At 52.5% G+C, this 16,744-nt stretch overlaps 5 protein-coding genes across 5 annotated transcripts; 2 read left to right on the top strand and 3 right to left on the bottom strand.

Moving 5' to 3' along the window:
* Positions 1–257: 257 nt before the first annotated feature.
* Positions 258–1,642, top strand: BROUX77_000114 (uncharacterized protein; the record flags this gene model as incomplete). Its single annotated transcript, XM_073745536.1, has 3 exons — positions 258–743; positions 826–1,304; positions 1,366–1,642. The coding sequence occupies 3 exons, from the start codon at positions 258–260 to the stop codon at positions 1,640–1,642; spliced, it is 1,242 nt and encodes a 413-aa protein (XP_073608351.1).
* A 635-nt stretch (positions 1,643–2,277) lies between these two features.
* Positions 2,278–4,352, bottom strand: BROUX77_000113 (uncharacterized protein; the record flags this gene model as incomplete). The annotated part of the gene is made up of 5 exons (XM_073745525.1): positions 2,278–2,718; positions 2,837–3,083; positions 3,166–3,220; positions 3,275–4,062; positions 4,309–4,352. The coding sequence occupies 5 exons, from the start codon at positions 4,350–4,352 to the stop codon at positions 2,278–2,280; spliced, it is 1,575 nt and encodes a 524-aa protein (XP_073608350.1).
* Positions 4,353–5,716: 1,364 nt separating this feature from the next.
* Positions 5,717–5,998, bottom strand: BROUX77_000112 (uncharacterized protein; the record flags this gene model as incomplete). The annotated part of the gene is made up of 1 exon (XM_073745514.1): positions 5,717–5,998. One exon carries the CDS (start codon positions 5,996–5,998, stop codon positions 5,717–5,719), a length of 282 nt encoding a protein of 93 aa, XP_073608349.1.
* A 1,306-nt stretch (positions 5,999–7,304) lies between these two features.
* Positions 7,305–8,471, bottom strand: BROUX77_000111 (uncharacterized protein; the record flags this gene model as incomplete). The annotated part of the gene is made up of 3 exons (XM_073745503.1): positions 7,305–7,674; positions 7,963–8,233; positions 8,387–8,471. The coding sequence occupies 3 exons, from the start codon at positions 8,469–8,471 to the stop codon at positions 7,305–7,307; spliced, it is 726 nt and encodes a 241-aa protein (XP_073608348.1).
* A 3,363-nt stretch (positions 8,472–11,834) lies between these two features.
* On the top strand, positions 11,835–13,607 carry BROUX77_000110 (uncharacterized protein; the record flags this gene model as incomplete). Its single annotated transcript, XM_073745492.1, has 1 exon — positions 11,835–13,607. The coding sequence occupies one exon, from the start codon at positions 11,835–11,837 to the stop codon at positions 13,605–13,607; it is 1,773 nt and encodes a 590-aa protein (XP_073608347.1).
* Positions 13,608–16,744: the final 3,137 nt, after the last annotated feature.

The raw sequence follows: 16,744 nt of genomic DNA, 5'->3' as shown, positions 1-16,744 counted from the left end.
GTGCTCGTGCCGCGAATGTCTGGATAGGGTTGGGCTGACACTGGAGCTGGACACTCTTTTGTTTCGGTTTTTTTTTTCTACCTGCGACGACATTTTGCCGCAAGAAGGACTGCGCTCCCTTTCAATCTCTGCGGACAATTCCGAGCGATGATCACTGCGTTTTGCTGAGCACGCACTTGTTTCTCAATCTCGCCCTCTCTGCCGCCCATAACCACGTCTACTACCGCCGCAACCAATCTCGGCCCGGCCCTCCCATCATGTCAGACACCGGCTCGCCCACCCGCTCTCCGGTGCCCAAAGATGAGCCCCATCAGGATCCTCCGGCCGCCGACCACGACGACCACGACCTGCTCTCGGAGGTCGACGATGCTGACGCCGAAGAATACGACCCGGACAAGGCCAACATTGAAGATCGCCCCGTTACCATCGACGAGAATGTTGCCCGCACGCTGAAAGCCGCGCGCCGAGCGCCCGTCGAGGCCGAGAAGAAGCCGCGCGAGGGCCGTCGTGAGAAGAAGAGACCTCGCGACGACGACGCTGAGATGGCCGATGCGCCCGACTCGGCGTCGCGGCCCCGAAAGGCCCGAAGCGCTGCCAGCTCCGCGGCTAAGCAAGCTGCCAAGGCGCCCGAGGAGGACGATTCCAACTTGACTCCCGAGGAGCGCCGCCGCAAGCAGCTGCAGCGGGCTCTCGATGCCGCTGGCAAGGGGCCCAAGAAGATTCGCAAAAAGAAGGGCGAAATGGTGCGTGAACTTCCCACCAGCCCCCCCCCCATCGGCTACGACTCTCCGTCCAGACCCGTGCTAACTCCCGCTCCCTCTCCAGGATCTTGACGACCCCATCGACGAGCAAATCAACTCCCTCGTCGTCCAAATGGAGCGCGCCTGCCAAGCCGACAACGACGCCCGCCAAAATGGCCAGCCCGCCGTGCACAAACTCCGCCTGCTGCCGCAAGTCGTGGCCATGATGAACCGCAACTCGGCCCAGGCCGCCGTCGTCGACCCCGACAGCAGCTTCCTGCGCGCCGTGCGCTATTTTCTCGAGCCGCTCTACGACGGCAGCATTCCCGCCTACAACATCCAGCGCGAGCTGTTTTCCGGCCTGATGAAGCTGCCCATTGACAAGGAGGCCCTGCTCAGCAGCGGGCTCGGCAAGGTCGTCTTCTTCTACACCAAGTCAAAGAAGCCTGAAGTCGCCATCAAGCGCATGGCCGAGAAACTCGTCGGCGACTGGAGCCGGCCCATCCTGCGCCGCACCGACGACTACCGCAAGCGCCACGTAGAGACGGCCGAATACGACTACCAGTACGTGTTCTCCCCCCTCTCCACACACACACACAGCACACTAACTCCCCTCCCTCTCCAGAGCCGCCAAACTCGCCCAGCATCAGGAAAGCTCGCAAATCAGCTTCACGCAACGCACCGCGCTCTCGTCGCACGAAGCCGAGCGCCAGCGCGCCCTCGCCCAGCCCGACACCTCGGGCCGCGCGCGCCTCATGGACCGCCCCGTCAGCTACACCGTCGCGCCCGTCAGCACCTTCACCGGCGCCCCGCGCGCCACCGGCGACCACCGCCCCATTGGCGCCAGCGGCATCGACGCCTTCCGCCGCATGGCGTCCAAGGCCAAGCGCCGGAATGGTTAGAGCGTCCGGCGCCGCGGTGGCTCCACTGCCAGACGTCGGTGTGGATCGGGTGTGTAGTTTTTAGGGGTTTCTTTTTTTTTGGTTGCTTGTCGGTCTGTGGAAGCCTTTTTTTTTTCCGATTTGTTTTGTTTGTTTGTACTTGTTGTCTGGCTTGTGTCTCTAGTGAGTTTGATTCTTTCTCCTGTCTTTCTTTCCATTGAGAGTCAACCAGTTCGGGATTCACTTTTATCAACCTGTTTTCTTCTTTTGTTCGGCGCATGTTGGAACGCGTTTTGGGTAACTAGCATCATCATTATTTATCGTCAACTCAGCCCAATTGATTGATTACCTTTTATTGATTTTCGCCATTCATGTCAAACTGAAAACCCATGAGAAAAAACAAAGGTGTAACTATTGTGTTGTTGCATGTTGCAAGCATCTTACATGTCACCCCATCCATACAATCAAACTCATGGACCAACGGAGGCTTGCAGAATTAGAACACTAACAAGAAAGAAATCTATGTGTTTTAAGTTCAGGGTTTGTCGTACCCTGCGAACAGAGATGCAAGACCCGGGGGAAAAAGAAAACAGCCACGAGATGCCGAGAGACACACCAGGAAAAGAAAGGCAAAGGCTTCCCTCCCCCCTTCTCCCTTACCGCTTGCGACTCTCACATGCCCAGCCCTCAATGTTTTCCCCCCGTGAACCAACCTCTAGACCCTCGATTGTCGCGGCTTTCATATCTAGTGTGTCTTCCAGCCACCGATGGCCAGCCATGCCGCCGGCATTGGCTCTCCGCTCGGGAACCAGCTCCAGCATGGGAATTAAGAAGCTTGAGATTTCAGCCGCCTCGGATTCCTTCAGTTGGTACTTTTCCCGTAGCACGTCTGGCAGAGCCCAATGACGGAGACGATGGATATTCCGCAACTCGCCCTTCCGGTTGAAGATTTCTTGTGACCACTTTCCGGATAGGCATAAGCTTCGAGGGAAGGGCCCAAGAAGCTCGATGATTTGTGCAACATGGTCATCGTCCTTTCCATACTTGCTTCCGGATTGAGGGTCGAAAAGATAGTCGCCAGTTATGAGCTCAAATACCTGGTTGTTATGACGGGTTAGCGCGGACGGCGGTTGTCCTTGGGGGATCAGGCCAAGAATCTGCTTGTCCACACTATAGGGCAGACAGAGCAGATTAATGGCATCTAAGAATGCTCACCATTGCAGCCATGCTCCATACATCGGTACTAGCTCCCCATTTTCCGCCCAGAATAACCTCGGGCGAGCGGTACTGGCGGGTTTGAATGTCGTTGGTGAAGTGGTGGTTAACCCAGCATGCGTTTCCGAGATCGGCAATCTTGACACTGATGACTTCGCTGGCGAATAATTCTTCGGCTTTGCGCTTCTCACTGGGGGTTGATTTGTCCAAGGACAATGCATCAGACAAGTCCTTGCTCAGGATATCACTGATCAAACAAGTGATGTTAGGCGCGACGTTTTCGACACATGCAAAGTCGCTCAGTGAATGGGGAAATCAACTGTACTTACGCTGTTTTTTCTCGCTGTTTTTGCTGTTCATCGGTGTTTTCGTTCTTAGTAGGACCTATGGGCAAGTTAGAGAATAAGACGCGATAGGTATGGAGGAAAAGAAGCTTACTGTTGCCATCGAGAACCTGGCCCAGGCTTGCGGCGCCCGGCGAAAATGGTGTTCCGCTGTGGTTAAAGGTGGTGTGCAGGGGGGAGGGTAACGGCTGGCTGCCAGTGATCAACGTACGGCGACGTCTTCTACCGTTGCGGTTGTTTTCTTTATCGTTGGGGTCGCCTTTAATCACCTTTTTGACGATTTGCTCGACGTCGCCAATATCAATGAGCACGTTCTCGGGCTTTAAGTCGGTGTGGATGATGCCGCACTCGCGATGCAAATAGTCCAGGCCCAGGAGAACCTGCTTGGTGATTTGCTTGACATAGGCCATGGGGATGCCGCGGTGGTTCCAGCGCTTTATCAGGCCTAACAAGTTTTCGCCTAGAACCTCGAACACCATACATACGTGGGTGCCATTGGGGCCCTTGTGTTCAAAAGAGTCGAGCAGGCTGACGACGTGTTTGCGGCCGGGGTGGTTTGGGTTTGCCTGGACAATCTTGTTGAGAAGCTTGATCTCGTCGATGGCGGTTTCGGTGTAGTGAGGGGCAGATCGCACGACTTTGAGGGCGACATGCTTCCCTGCCTTGTTGTCGCGGGAGAGCCAGACTGTAGAGAAGTGGCCCCAGCCAAGTTTTCGCACAACGGTATAGCGGCCGTTGTTGAAGTTTTCGCCGATGGTCACTGGGTGGTAGCCGCCATAGCAGTAGTCCTCCGAGTCTTCTTCCTCGGCGGCATTTTCAGCAGCCGGGCCTTCGTCGCCAGAGGAGGCCGAGGTGGGGGATTCAGGGCCAGGTTGGGCGTTTCTGGAGACAAGTAGATTGTGTTAGCAGGCCATCAGCTGGTGAAGGCGGTGTGAAGGTGTGCAAGGCGATAATTGTCAGGGTTAAGCAATGATGTCAAGGCAACAGGGAACCAGAAAGATGAGGGGATAACATGGGGGGAAATAGCAGCACAAGTATGATGAGGACGAGTGCAAGCTTGGGCTTCTGGGATCGCTGGAGCCAGGAAGTTTTGTTTTTTTCTTGGGTTTCGGATGGGATGGGCTATACCGCGATTTGGGATGATTCTTCTTGGGAGTTGCAGCGGGAGGCATTGTGAAGGCGGAAATTCAGATGATTCTCAACATAAAAGTCAGGAAGAGTGGGAACCAGAAGAAGTGCAGATTGCAGAGCAAAAAAAAAGAAACTAAAGAGGAGCAAAAAAAAAAAAAACACCAGCGGCAACAGCAGCAGCAGCGCTTAAAATCGGAGCGGCGGTCAGGAAAGGGAAGCCAGAGGCCGACAGAAGATGGATTTCAGAGCAGACGAAAAAAAAAAAGATGTTTAGAGATCTCTGGCCATGAGATTTTTGCGGTCTTGACAGGCCTTGCTGACTTTTAGAATCAAGGAGCACAATGGGCCGAAGAAAAAAACAGTCGGAAAAAGCCAACAGGGAGTGGAGGGTCAGCCCGAGGCTCAGTTCAAGATTAGTAGTGTAGCGGTGGCGTTTGTGACTGGCTGGCCAGCTGGCACTGGAGGCAAAAGCAAGAAATAGCGTGGAAGTGAAAGAAGAACGAGAGACTGCATCGCATGGTGGTGGCACGCAATACAGAAGAGAATGTATGTGAGTAGATGGAGAGATATGAATGTGTCTCCGCCTAGGGCACAGGACATAGCATAGTGGCAGAGCCTGGATCAAGGCCTGAATCCACTGAGGACAGCGACTAAAGAGAGGCGCTGGTAGCTACTAAAAAGCACGGGCAGCCACTAAAAACAACCACTGCCAGCCAACCATCGCCTAGAGTGGGGCCGTTCTTTTGGTCTTGGGCCTGGCTTGCCCTCTGTCTGTCTTGGACTTTGGCTGTCATGTCTTGGAAGAGGGGTAGGGAAAAATCGGCAACATGTGAGAGGCAAGGGACAAAAAGCCAAAGGATCACAGAAGCAAGAAGAGCCCCCTCCTCCTCTTGTTCCCTTGGAGCGATCGAACCGAAAAATTAGAGTTCGTGAATCCCAGTGCTTGACAGGCAGGCCAGGCAGATGTGTTGTGTTTGATTGACTTGGGAGTGCCAGCGCATGGGCACACGGCAGAGCCCTGGGGTATTTGGTGTGGTGGGTGGTGGCATCAGGCCATGTCTGGCGGATGCTGTGTGTCTCTATGTACACATGTATGAAGAAGCCTAGACGTCACCGTCTTTTGGTATAGTGTCAAGGCGGGGGGGCATCCAGAGGACCTAAGCTTTTTGACACTTGAGAAAAAGCAAGACAGCCAGGCACAACCCCATTCCAGAGAAAAGTGCGCCAGTACTGCCAGGAACACGGAGAGAAAGGGAAAAGAATAAGAACACGGGGCGCCGGACAGAGACGGGTGCAGGTATAAGTGCTAAGCAGAAAGCCGAGCCGTGTGCAAATAGTGTAGGGGTGTGGGTGAGTGGAGCAGAAAACCTGCCGAGACAAGAGCCCGAACGGAGGCTGTGTCGACTTACCCAGTGTCCGAGGTTATTATAGGCTTCAGCGCTTCCTTTTTGCGCTTCTTGGCGGCAGCCGCAGCATCGGCGGCAGCAGCATCGGCAGTAGCAGCGGCAGTGCTGTCTGGAGGGGCGACGGCCTTGGCGGGCGTGTCAGCGGTCCCGGCAGCAGCAATGGAGGGCGCCAGGTTGGACTGCGAGGTTTTGCCGTTGGCGCTGCCATTGGTGTTGGTGTACGAGGCATCTCCAGGCTTGAGATGGCCCAGAGTCGGGCCGGTAGTCGCAACGTCGGCCATGGCTGTTTCGCGATGTATGTATATATGTGTGTGACAAAGGTCGGGAGATATTCCAGGTGGATGCTGAGTAACTATGGACGAGGGTGGATGCTGCTGGATCTGTATGTGTGTCCTCGTGCAGCCAGGTATTATGGAGTCGGAAGCCAGGTGCAAGCAAGTGTGTTGCAAGGGATTCCGTGGACGGTGCCGCAAGAACGAACCGACAGCTCAGTGATTCGATGGTGTGGTGTCTCGTCACAGGGCACTAACTCGGCGTCACGATGGATGCCACTGGAGCAGAGAAAAGGAACGGATCGGGCCGGACCGGACCGTAGGTGTGTTGAGAGTGGCAGCAGAGGAGGAGCCGAGAGAGACTGTTTGAACACAATATTTCAATTGCGTGGCGGGCGGGAGCGAGGAGGCGGAACGGGATCAAGACGAGGTCAACACAAAACCGAAAATGGACAATCGGGTCGCCGGGCAGAGCGAAACAACGGCTTAAAAATACATGTGTAGCGTATGTATACAAGCGGGATAGAGATGAAGTAGGAGGGACGCAGGGCCGGGTCCGTCGGTGTTGTGATTGTTTTTTTCTGTGGTATTTTTGTACCGAGAATAAATGCACGATAACAGAGTGATGAAGCACAAATGGCGGAGAGAGGGGGATGGGATGGGAGAAAGAAAATCAAAATGAGGGAGAAGAAAACGGCCAGCGATTGGCGGATAGACAGATACGGAAAAGGAAAAAGACAACACATCGACAGGAAGCGGCCAAGTACAAGTACAAGCACAACTATAAGCTCCAGCTGCTTGTGCTTGTACTTGTACTTGCACATACAGTGTAAAAGCACTCAGGTACTGCCACCACCGCTAACGGTACAGTGTCCGCACACAGCTACAGCATTCAAATCCAGACAGATTTTATACTCAGCCTTCACTTCTCCTCCAGTCCCAACATTAGCCATCTGTTCTTGCGTCGTTCTAATTATGTCCACAGCCAGATATAAATACACAAGTTAGCTACCCGTCTGTCCAAAATAGATGCCAACCCATCACTCATGAACTCCACCTAGAAACCCTAGTTGGCACCAGACCCTAACACATACGTGTACAACATCCTATTTTTCTTCCACTCTCTGATTCGCTGAGCTGATGCAAGCTTCAAGAGCCTATGCACCTACACACACTTCTCACGAGTGCCCCTGATACTTGCACCAACTCAACTCGCGCCGTCTTCAACACATGGCCCAATCTTGCAGGAACAGAGACAAAGTGTATTATTACAACTCAAAAGACCAACCCACACTTGCTTGCCACCCACCCTAGTTCACTCCACCACCGTCATCTTTTCAACCGTCTTGGTCAGCCCCGTCATCGGGCACATTGCCGGTGCCTCATCGTCGGTAGACGACCCCGCCGCCATCGCCATGGGGCATCCGCCTGACTTTACCTTCTCGTGCTGGACGTCCTTCAAAAACTCCTCGCCATCGCGGACACACCACTTGGAAAAGAGGTCATTCTGAATCCATATGACCTTGCCCAGAGCACGGACCATGGCTATTCTCTTGGACATGGGCAGGCCGTTGTATGTGAGGATCGATTCGTTGAGAAGGTTTTGGATCAAGCACAGTGTTGCGTTGATGTGAATGTACTCGACGTGCAGCGGCTGCGCTCTCTTCAGACCGACATGCATGGCACTGCGTGAAAAAAAAAAGGTAGGGTTAGAGATAGAGTTACGTTACAAAGCAGCCAGATTTGACAGGGGGTGGGTGGCAGGCAATGGCGAGACCAGCGAGTGCGATGGAGAACGAGCGCACATGGTTCAGCATCTGACAGCAGACAGACAAACAAATAGAGATCGCACCCAACAAACTCTAATTTTAGCACGCCCCATTGTGTGTGGTACTCGTAGTGCAAAGTGGAGCTGCCATGTCTTTCATGGCAGCATATAGATGGTATGGCATAAAGTGAGGTTTGTTTCTTACCCGACGTTGTCCAGGTACTCCCAGAAGGCCATCTGAGACTGGTCTGAGCAGATCTTGGTGAGGTATGAGTTGAGAAACATTTTTCTTTGCTTCAACTCCGCGCTGTTCTCATCCAGCTGGTCTTCGACATCTTGTTCTCCACGGGTATCGCGGAACTGGAAAGCCCGGGCAGTGATGTCGTAGTTGAGAAGTTTGCGATAAATCAGATGGACAACTGCAGGAATGAGATCCTTGACAAACTTGGCACCAAAGGCTAGGGCAGCGAGATCATCTAGAGCAGAACAGAAGGAGAGACGTCGTCATGTTAGCCACGATGCAACTTTGACAGGGCCGGGCCTGTTGGCACAGGTGTGAACTTGTATTGCCGTGGTTTGGTATGGTTTGGTGTGTATATGCGACAGTGACCTTGTTGGTACAAACTTACCACTGTTGAAATCGAGAAAGTCATGGAGGTAAGCTATCCGGTCCTCCAGGCTGGTGTAGAGCGACTTGCGATCGATGTGCTTCATGATGAGAGTGTGAGATTGTGTAAGGCGGAGGAGAGGAGAGGGGGTGGGACTGGATGTCTGTGTATGTATGTATCTGTAGTTGAGCAAGCAGAGGAAGAGAGAGAAACCCAGGCAACGGTGTAGAGTAGTGGAGGAAAGAGAGCAAGCGAGCGTGGGAAGCAGAGAGAAAGAAAAAGCACAAAGGATGGGGAGGAGTGTTGGGTGCATGGGGAACGGGAGGACGACCGATTTATAACGTTGTAGTGATTGGACCAGCTGGACTCGACATCTTTACCCTGAATGGACAGAAACCGAATACCAGTCCGCCAGCTAGTAGCAGCTCACAGATAACTAAGCGCAAAATCATGCAGTCATAGTAATGGCTTCTTCTAGGAGCAGCATGTGTGTGTACTGTACTTGTGTCTGGACGTACGTGTAATGAGCAAAAGAAATAGGAACAGGAACAAGGGGCAGGGAAGAGAAGTAAGGGATGGCAAGCCACAATGCCCCCCCCCCCTTCACCTCCATACCAATGTTTTCTCGAACCTCACCCCCTCCCCCTGGTCCTGTTCCTGTCACTAAAGAAGTTAAGTCTGCCCCAGTATTCGGATTTGGGTGCCTTGCGATATCCAACGCCGCGATGGACTGGCGTTCAGGCGCGTTGTATGTTGAGTGGAGCGTATACTGATAAGACGGCGAAGTACACACATATGTGTATGTGTAGTTATGTTTATATACACGACACGCATGTATGGACAGCAGAAGCATGTATATCTGCTGTTTGCTTGTTGAGAGTGTACGTGGATGTGTAACACACACACCCAACACCCAACACCCGTAACTATGTGAGTATCTAGTAGATGGTTGTATGGGAGAGGTACTTGTATACAGGTAGTGCTACGGCAAGGGCCAACCAAGTCTGGTTAGTTTCCCGCAGGAAGCAACTAGTAACAGTCTGTGAAGACGCCCATCCAGCCCATGTCAAGGAAACACACACCAAGTCCAAGTAGTAACTAGGTACACTTGGTATACTTGTGCCAGTAGACCCCTCCCGAGAGGGCCGTTCTCGCACCGCGGGCAAACAAGGACGTCCAAGAGCGAAAACCGTGCTAAAATGAGGGGCGAGAGAGATTGGCGACAAAGGAGAGCGGACGAATGTGTGTATATATATACATGAGTACTCGGGCACACGGGCACACGGGCACACGGACACAAGCGTGGGCGAGGGTTGACCAACACAGACAGGAACGGCCCGCCAACACAGCACCACCAGCACAGGTAGCATGGAGTTTAGTAGCTAATACAAGAAGAACACTTGCATGCAACACTGCTTGCATCCCAAAAGGTCACAGCACCCCTCCCTCTGTTGCTGTTGACCTGATTTCGACGACGCATGTGTCTGAAATTATTCTCCGTCCAGCCCGAATTTCGTATGAACCAACCCCAGAGCTGGAAAAATTAACTGTCACCTATCCAAAACTCCAAAGGGATACCTACCAAAGGCCAGACCACCCCACTGTAACCATCCCCAACGCAAGGGGCCAACCCGGCGAAGGAGAGAAGAAGGAGAAGAAGAATGGAGAAGAGGAGGAGGAGGAGTGGAGGATAGGAGGGAGGAGGGGGGCAACGCAGCCCGTCCTGTAAGATGCCGGCTAGCCACGTGTTGGGGTCTGTTTTTCTAGAGTTTCTTTTCTTCGACAAGACTATGATTTCTGCATCGTGCCTCGGGGCCTTTCTTGGTCTCCTGTCTCACCCCGCCAGGCTTCGTTCATCAGCTAGGCCTTTTTTTTTTTCTTTTTTTCCTCTTCGTCACAGTCATGAAATAAGCTGCTTCATTGAAGCAAGTGCCAGGGACAATAACCCAAAGAGGAAAAGCTATGGGAAGGATTCCAGAGCAGAGCGGAGGAGAGAAAACAAGCAGAGACAGGGAGGGAGGTTCGAGCGTCGTTCCGTACCCGTCCAACAGACCGAGAACAGCCAGCCCAAGGAGAGACAGAAGGGAAGAAAAGGGAGCAAACTAAGGCTGGTTCAGGAAGACGAAGAATGGTCTAGAAGAGAGCAGGCACAGAATGCTGTGCAGACTAAGTCTCGGGCGAGACCTGCGAGCTGGAGCCGGAGAGGGGGAGAGAGAGGGGCCACAGAATCCAGGGTACCTCAGATGGTTAGACGTGAATCTCGGCGATGCTACTGGGCCTTGATGTCAGCTTTCAGGACCCTACCACGCATCGGAGAGCCACCGAGATGGGACGTGTGACGTGGGGCTTGATTGAAGCGTGGTGCATGACAACAGCTTGCAGGGATTGGAGAGTGTTGCGAGCGTGGTGCATTGCAGCTATCAAGTTGCAAGATATGCCCCCGTGTGAACGATGTTTTGTCTTCGCCAAAAGGACCGTGCGCTGATTTGGATTGCTTGTGTCCTCCGATAAAGATGAGGGTTTGGTTGAAGCTGATCAAGCTCTGTTGCATTGGGCGTGGGTGTTTGGGGCCCGCGTCTGTCTATCTATCTGTCTGACGGGCTGGCTTTCTGGCTTCCTCACTGGCTCGCTGGCTTTATGCGTCCAGGTAGCTTTTGCGTGTGTCTGTGTGTTCTCATCTCCCTCTCTCGTCTCGCTGGGGCTATCGGGCTTGTGTGTGGCTGGTCTTGGCCTGCGTCCCAGCGCGACGACGCTCTGATGCTTTTTTTCATTTTTTTTTTTCATCTTTTTTCGTGAAAGGCAGGATTGGCAGGCGGATAGGTGAACGACGGCGGACCAACAAACTATACAAGTCACTAGTCAGTCAACTATAGCCAAACTGTCTTGTGCGCGATACCCTTTCTCGGCTAGGATCAGAGCTGCGTGGTGACTAATGGAAATTTGCAGCACAACTGCTGGCAGCTGAAGCGCCCGCCCCTTCACGCGCTCGCTCGCTCGCTCGCTAGGTAGCCTTGTCAAGTGTCCAGCACCCAGTGTCCAGCTTCATCGCTGTCGTCCACGTGGCAGATTGTGGGTTTGGGTGTCCCAGGCCCAAAAGGACAAGCAAGCAATTTCAGACGAGATGGGGTGATTTTTCGTGGGACTTGTGGCGGTTGATACCACGTTGTGTGGCGTAAAACTAACTGGGCTGGCTTGACTTGGCTTAACCCACAGCCACGTGACTTTATTTTCAGGCGTGGAATACTAGCACCTGCCGCCGACGCAACGCTGGCAAATCAGGTGATTTGCCCACGAACATTTGGGGAAAATATTTGTTCGATTAACCTCAACGGTATCTTCCACTTCTCTGGTAGTACAGACATTCACAGAATCGCTACGTCTGCCGTCGCTCCTCGATTCTCGCACGCGTCTCTCTGCCCCTTGCGGTATTGCGCCATCTTGAAGCCCCTCCCATAGAGACCCACAAATCATGACATCATTGAAACGTCGCAGAAGCTCCGTCTCCGAGACTGAGCCCACGGTCGAGAGTCGGCCTCACGCTGTGAAGCGCTTTCGACGTGGTTCCCCTTTTGGTAGAAAGTCGGAGACAGGGCCCAAAGGTCGTTCTGCGAGTGCTCTTGGCCAGCATGATCACCTGACCAATCTCTCAGATGAGATGCTCCTCCGCATCTTGAGCTTCTCAGCCCTCAATGAAGTTCTGACTGTAAGCTTGGTTTGCCAGCGACTATACAGTATAGCCTGTGACCCTCAAATATGGCGTTCGTTCTTCTACGGACGCTTCATTGAGCCCAGGGCGCGACGAGTCTCATCCCATCGCAACAATCCTACTGGCTTGTCGGGCGCTCGCCTCACCAAAGCTACCTGGCAGCTGGGAGAGGCTCTTTCAGATAAGCAAGACGCCGACGGAGTAACTGACTGGAAGACACAGTACAAGGTACACTACAACTGGGCAAAGGGGGAGTGCCAATATGAGGAGGTTGTTACTGCTGAAAGTGCACCATCTCGAACATCTCCTTCTCCCCAGCAGGCCAAGAACGGACTGGTTGGGATGGCATCGGTAGAGCATGGCCTGCGGATATTCTGTATGAAAAGACGTCTTTACATTGCACACACGCCGCTAGATGCGCTTCCACTAAGCTTAACACTCGACTTCAAACTATCTAGTAGCCAGCCTCTGGTTGCTGTTGGCTTTGAAGCTGGTACTTTGGCTATTTGGAGGCTGGCACAGGATCCAGAGCCTAAACTTGTACTCATTGCAAAACAAGACGGAAGCCGGAAATCTGGAGATGTCATAAAGATCGCGTCTTCCTTTCCTTATCTTATTGCTAGTACAAGCGCATGTGAGCTGCAGCTTTTCGATACTGGGAGAATATTTGACAGCACACCTCGAGCCAATACAAAGATTCCGGAGCCTATCCTCATTTCAAAATTCCATGGGCACTACAACAAGACCAGCACGTTTTTCATACGACATCAATCTGTCACGTCAGCAGTAGCTTCTGTTGCATTTTCCTCGTCTTCTATTCGTGGGTGGTGTGTTGGATTACAAGAGTTCCATATCAAACGGCAAGGCGGGCAGTTTGGCAAAGCCGAGATTCACGATACCCGCTCGGTTGTCAAATTGCCACAGATTTACCCATGCCAAAGTCTGAGTCAAACCACAACACAAACAACACTGCGGCAGTCACCGAGGGCACTTAGCTACAGCCATCCGTACTTGGTCATGTCACTCTTGGATAACACGCTCATGTTATTTGTTTGCCAGTCCACGGAAGCATCGCTGATGATCTCTGAAGGTTTTCAGCTGGTAGGCTGTACATCAGCCGTGGCTGGCGTCGGCATCACTTCTCGCGGGAAGGCCATAAGCATCTCGAAGTCCAGCGACGAAATCCGTGTATGGGATCTTGAAGCGCTTGGCTCGCGCATGGCGTCTCAGATGAATAGCGCTACAAGGCCGCCACGTAGGCCGTCGCCATTGAAAGCCAATGGGCTATTTGGAAACACCTCCTATCTCGAGTACCAAGGCGTCATTGGGCTGATTCGAAATCTGCTTGTGCGACCACGACCGGAACGCAAAAAGATAGCGTCTTTTGCCGTGAAAGAAGAAGACTCCAATGGGTGCGTAGACATGTTTGAATGGGCGAGCGAGAGGTTTTGGGTTGGATTTGACGATGAATATGTCACGGTGTCCAAGATAAATCGCGATGGGACCGAAATCTTGACACTGTATGACTTTACGTAGATCCAGCTGAACAGCCTTCTACAATTGAACATGCCCTTTCCTTTTCACTTGTTAAGCCTTTGATTTTGCGCCAAGTGTCACAACTATGTTGGTCCCTGGGAATAGTTACCAACTACAGGAAGCCAGGCTGTCTGGGGAGGGGCCTCGGCAGCTGCAGTCGGGAGCCCGCATGCTGTCATGCAATAGCTCCCACAAGCAGGCTTCTTTGGCAATTTGCCTATGGTGCAATGACAAGGCCCGAAAGCAACAGCCCATTGGGCGGCACGCTGCATGCCAGAGCTCTGTGCATTAACCTCTGGTCATGCAAAGGGGTGTGTTCTTGGGCAATAATGGCACACACACAACGACGACAACATGCGAATCGGTGCTTGGGCCAACACCTAACGCAGGGCACTTGTAGTGGAGGTTTGGTGGGTGGGTGTGGGCTACGTGAATACAGCGAGCGTTCTGATGACAGGCTTACACACCAGAGTGGCATGATGGACAGAAAAGCCAGGCGATTGAAGCGTCGATGTGCCGATTGGCGTAATATATATGATGAGACAATCGTATCGCGTCTGCTGGCAACAGGGCTTGAGTTGAGCGGGCGAGATACGACGTGCGTCTGTGGTGTGTGAGAGAGAGAGCAGCTCTGATTGTGCCACTGGTGGCTTGGGTGCAAGAATGAATGACGTATAGTTAAATTGTGCCCCAACCTGTGTACGTAGGGCGACCTGGTTATCTCCAGTGCTAGGCCTTGTCATCAAGGGCCTCTGATAAGACTTGCACGTGGTAAAACTAGCTGAATAGTTGTAGAAAAGAGGGGCTACAAGTTGACGGGCGACTTGCGCAGGACTGGCACTGTCCTGCTTGTTTTTTTTTTTTTTTTGGTTTTTTTTTCAACCATGGCTATCTATACAAGCTTGTTCCCCCCGCGTCCTCAGGCTTGGTCCATTCAAACCAATCTTATATCACCGTGCCTCTTGTGCTCGCAACTACGTGTAAACGAGAACGAGGGGTCTCGTAGGCAAAGTGCTGGCCCAGGGGCCCTAACTATATAAGTCATAGTTATGCCGCCGTTCTAACCTCAGCCCATTCAACACTAGAAGCCGCCAAGAATTGAGCCTACAGTTGGAGGCTGGAGATAGCGCACGCAGGCTTACCACGAGCAGTGCAAAGGGTCTTTCGATGGTCTTTGCTCAAATATAGCAGCACAGCACATCCTCCAGCAGCACCAGGCGAAGGCGAAGGGCAAGCGCAAGCGGAAGGGGGACATGGCACAGAATCAAAGCGACTAGCAGCTAAATCAAATATGCAGGCACATTGAGACAGTCTGCAGGTCTGGCCCACAGCATCCATCATGTATGCAAGTGTTTAGTTTGCCTGTTTGCATTCATCTGAGTGGCATTCTTTGGCTCCTTTCTCCAAGCAGGGCTGGCTTGAGGACGAGGTCGAGGCGAGGCGATTCTAGTAAAGCTCCTGCTTAACCGCCGTCGTCTGGGCGAGAAACCACAAGTCACATCTCTCCACCCGGCGTCTCGTTTTGGACTTTGATTGAGTCGAATTGGAGCGCGCCACGTTATGGGGGGAGAGGAGGGGAAGGGGGCGTTGGGAACCAAGGAACGTCAAGTAAAATATTACGCATTTTCTCGAGTCTGTTGGCTGGCCTCAACAGATGCATCAACATGTTGGTACTTGTTCGTTTTTTTCTATAGTTAATTGACTACAAGAAAGACACAATAGGCCCTGAGAATAGTTATTCCATTTTGACCGCCGTCGAGTAAGATGCCGCAGTCAGTGGGCGGTGAAAGCATGCTGGATGCGGACTGATCAGGCCGGGAACAGCCAATAGAACACGAGTAGCTACATAACTAACTAGGGCCTCCTCTAGCCCACTGTACAACGTGTTGGAGAAGAAAGGCGAGCCGCTAGTTACGAAAAACTCCCCAAACACAAATACGGCCTAATTCGCGAACCGGTGTGAAGCACTCTGCAATTAACCTGCCCCTTTGAGTAGCGGCGTTCAATGCCAATTGATCAGTGTAACTAATAATTGCGTGGAAAAAAATTCGTTGAGGCTTTGGCACCTTCAACGAGCCTTTTCTTGTGGCTATATGTACCAGTAGCGACTCTGGCTTGGCTTCGACTATTACCCCGATTCTACGAGCCTTTGGCCTTCGCTAAAGGGGGTCATTGGAGGGATGAGTTTCAGTGGGTGAGAGTAGGGGACATGGGGGAAAGGGCTGCATGTGATTCTCTGCTTCATCTACTAGCACACAAGCCGCGACATTCTCTCTATTTTAGCTATCTATGGTTGGCGAGAGCGCAAGTGGCTAGCTGAAGTTGGAGATGGGATGGGCTTCTTTGAGGAAAAGAGTGCAAGCCAAGAAGGCCGCGACGAGCGTACAGACGTGCGGCGCATACTCTCACCGATAGTAGAGCGAGGAGGACATAATAGTTGCGCAGACTTTTCAATTGAAATCATTGGCGGGTTCAATTGAAGAATACATATAAAAAAAAGGGAGCGAGAAATTGGCCGGTGATGTCATCGGGATTGAGGATGGCAATTGCAGTTGGCCGGATCGTCGGCGCGGTGCATAAAGTTTTGCTATTCTTGGCATCTTAGCGTGGGCAGTTGCAACTTGTAGAGAACGCAACTACTGTGAGAGGAGGCAGGTCTCAATGAAGCTTAATTAATTATCCCAAATCGGCACGGGCAGTCGAGGATGAATGGAGTTGTTTGTATCTACATACATACACATTTACACACATAGTTACCTAGATATGTACGTACCTGTACTTAATGTCTAGCCAGCCTAGCCTACAGCTTTCTGACCTGGCTGTTGCCGAATGCACAAGGCAACTCTACACGAACTCAACGCTGGGAGTTATTGGCGGCTTATCGCTTAGAGGGAGAGCATGTGTCGTCGTGCGCAGCAGAGGAGCGAAGCGAAAGGGAAACAGAGTCTAGAAAGACAAAAAAGGGCGGATCACGCATGTACAATGGCGGCCATGGAGAGAAATGCGGAGAAGTTCAACCACCCACATCATCTGCGCCAGGTCGAGAAAGCAAGGCAGCAATGGACAGTTGCTCGCTGCCCGCCTGGAGCCTATCAGCTGAATCATAGTGACGCTCGCTGGGAACAGCAGCGGCATTC

This window comes from Berkeleyomyces rouxiae (assembly GCF_048999995.1).
Source record: "Berkeleyomyces rouxiae strain 22BRR77 chromosome Unknown BrBRR77_ptg000001l, whole genome shotgun sequence".
Classification (NCBI taxonomy): domain Eukaryota; kingdom Fungi; phylum Ascomycota; class Sordariomycetes; order Microascales; family Ceratocystidaceae; genus Berkeleyomyces; species Berkeleyomyces rouxiae.
Note: the sequence above shows the minus strand (reverse complement) of the source record. Positions and strands in the feature narration are given on the sequence as shown.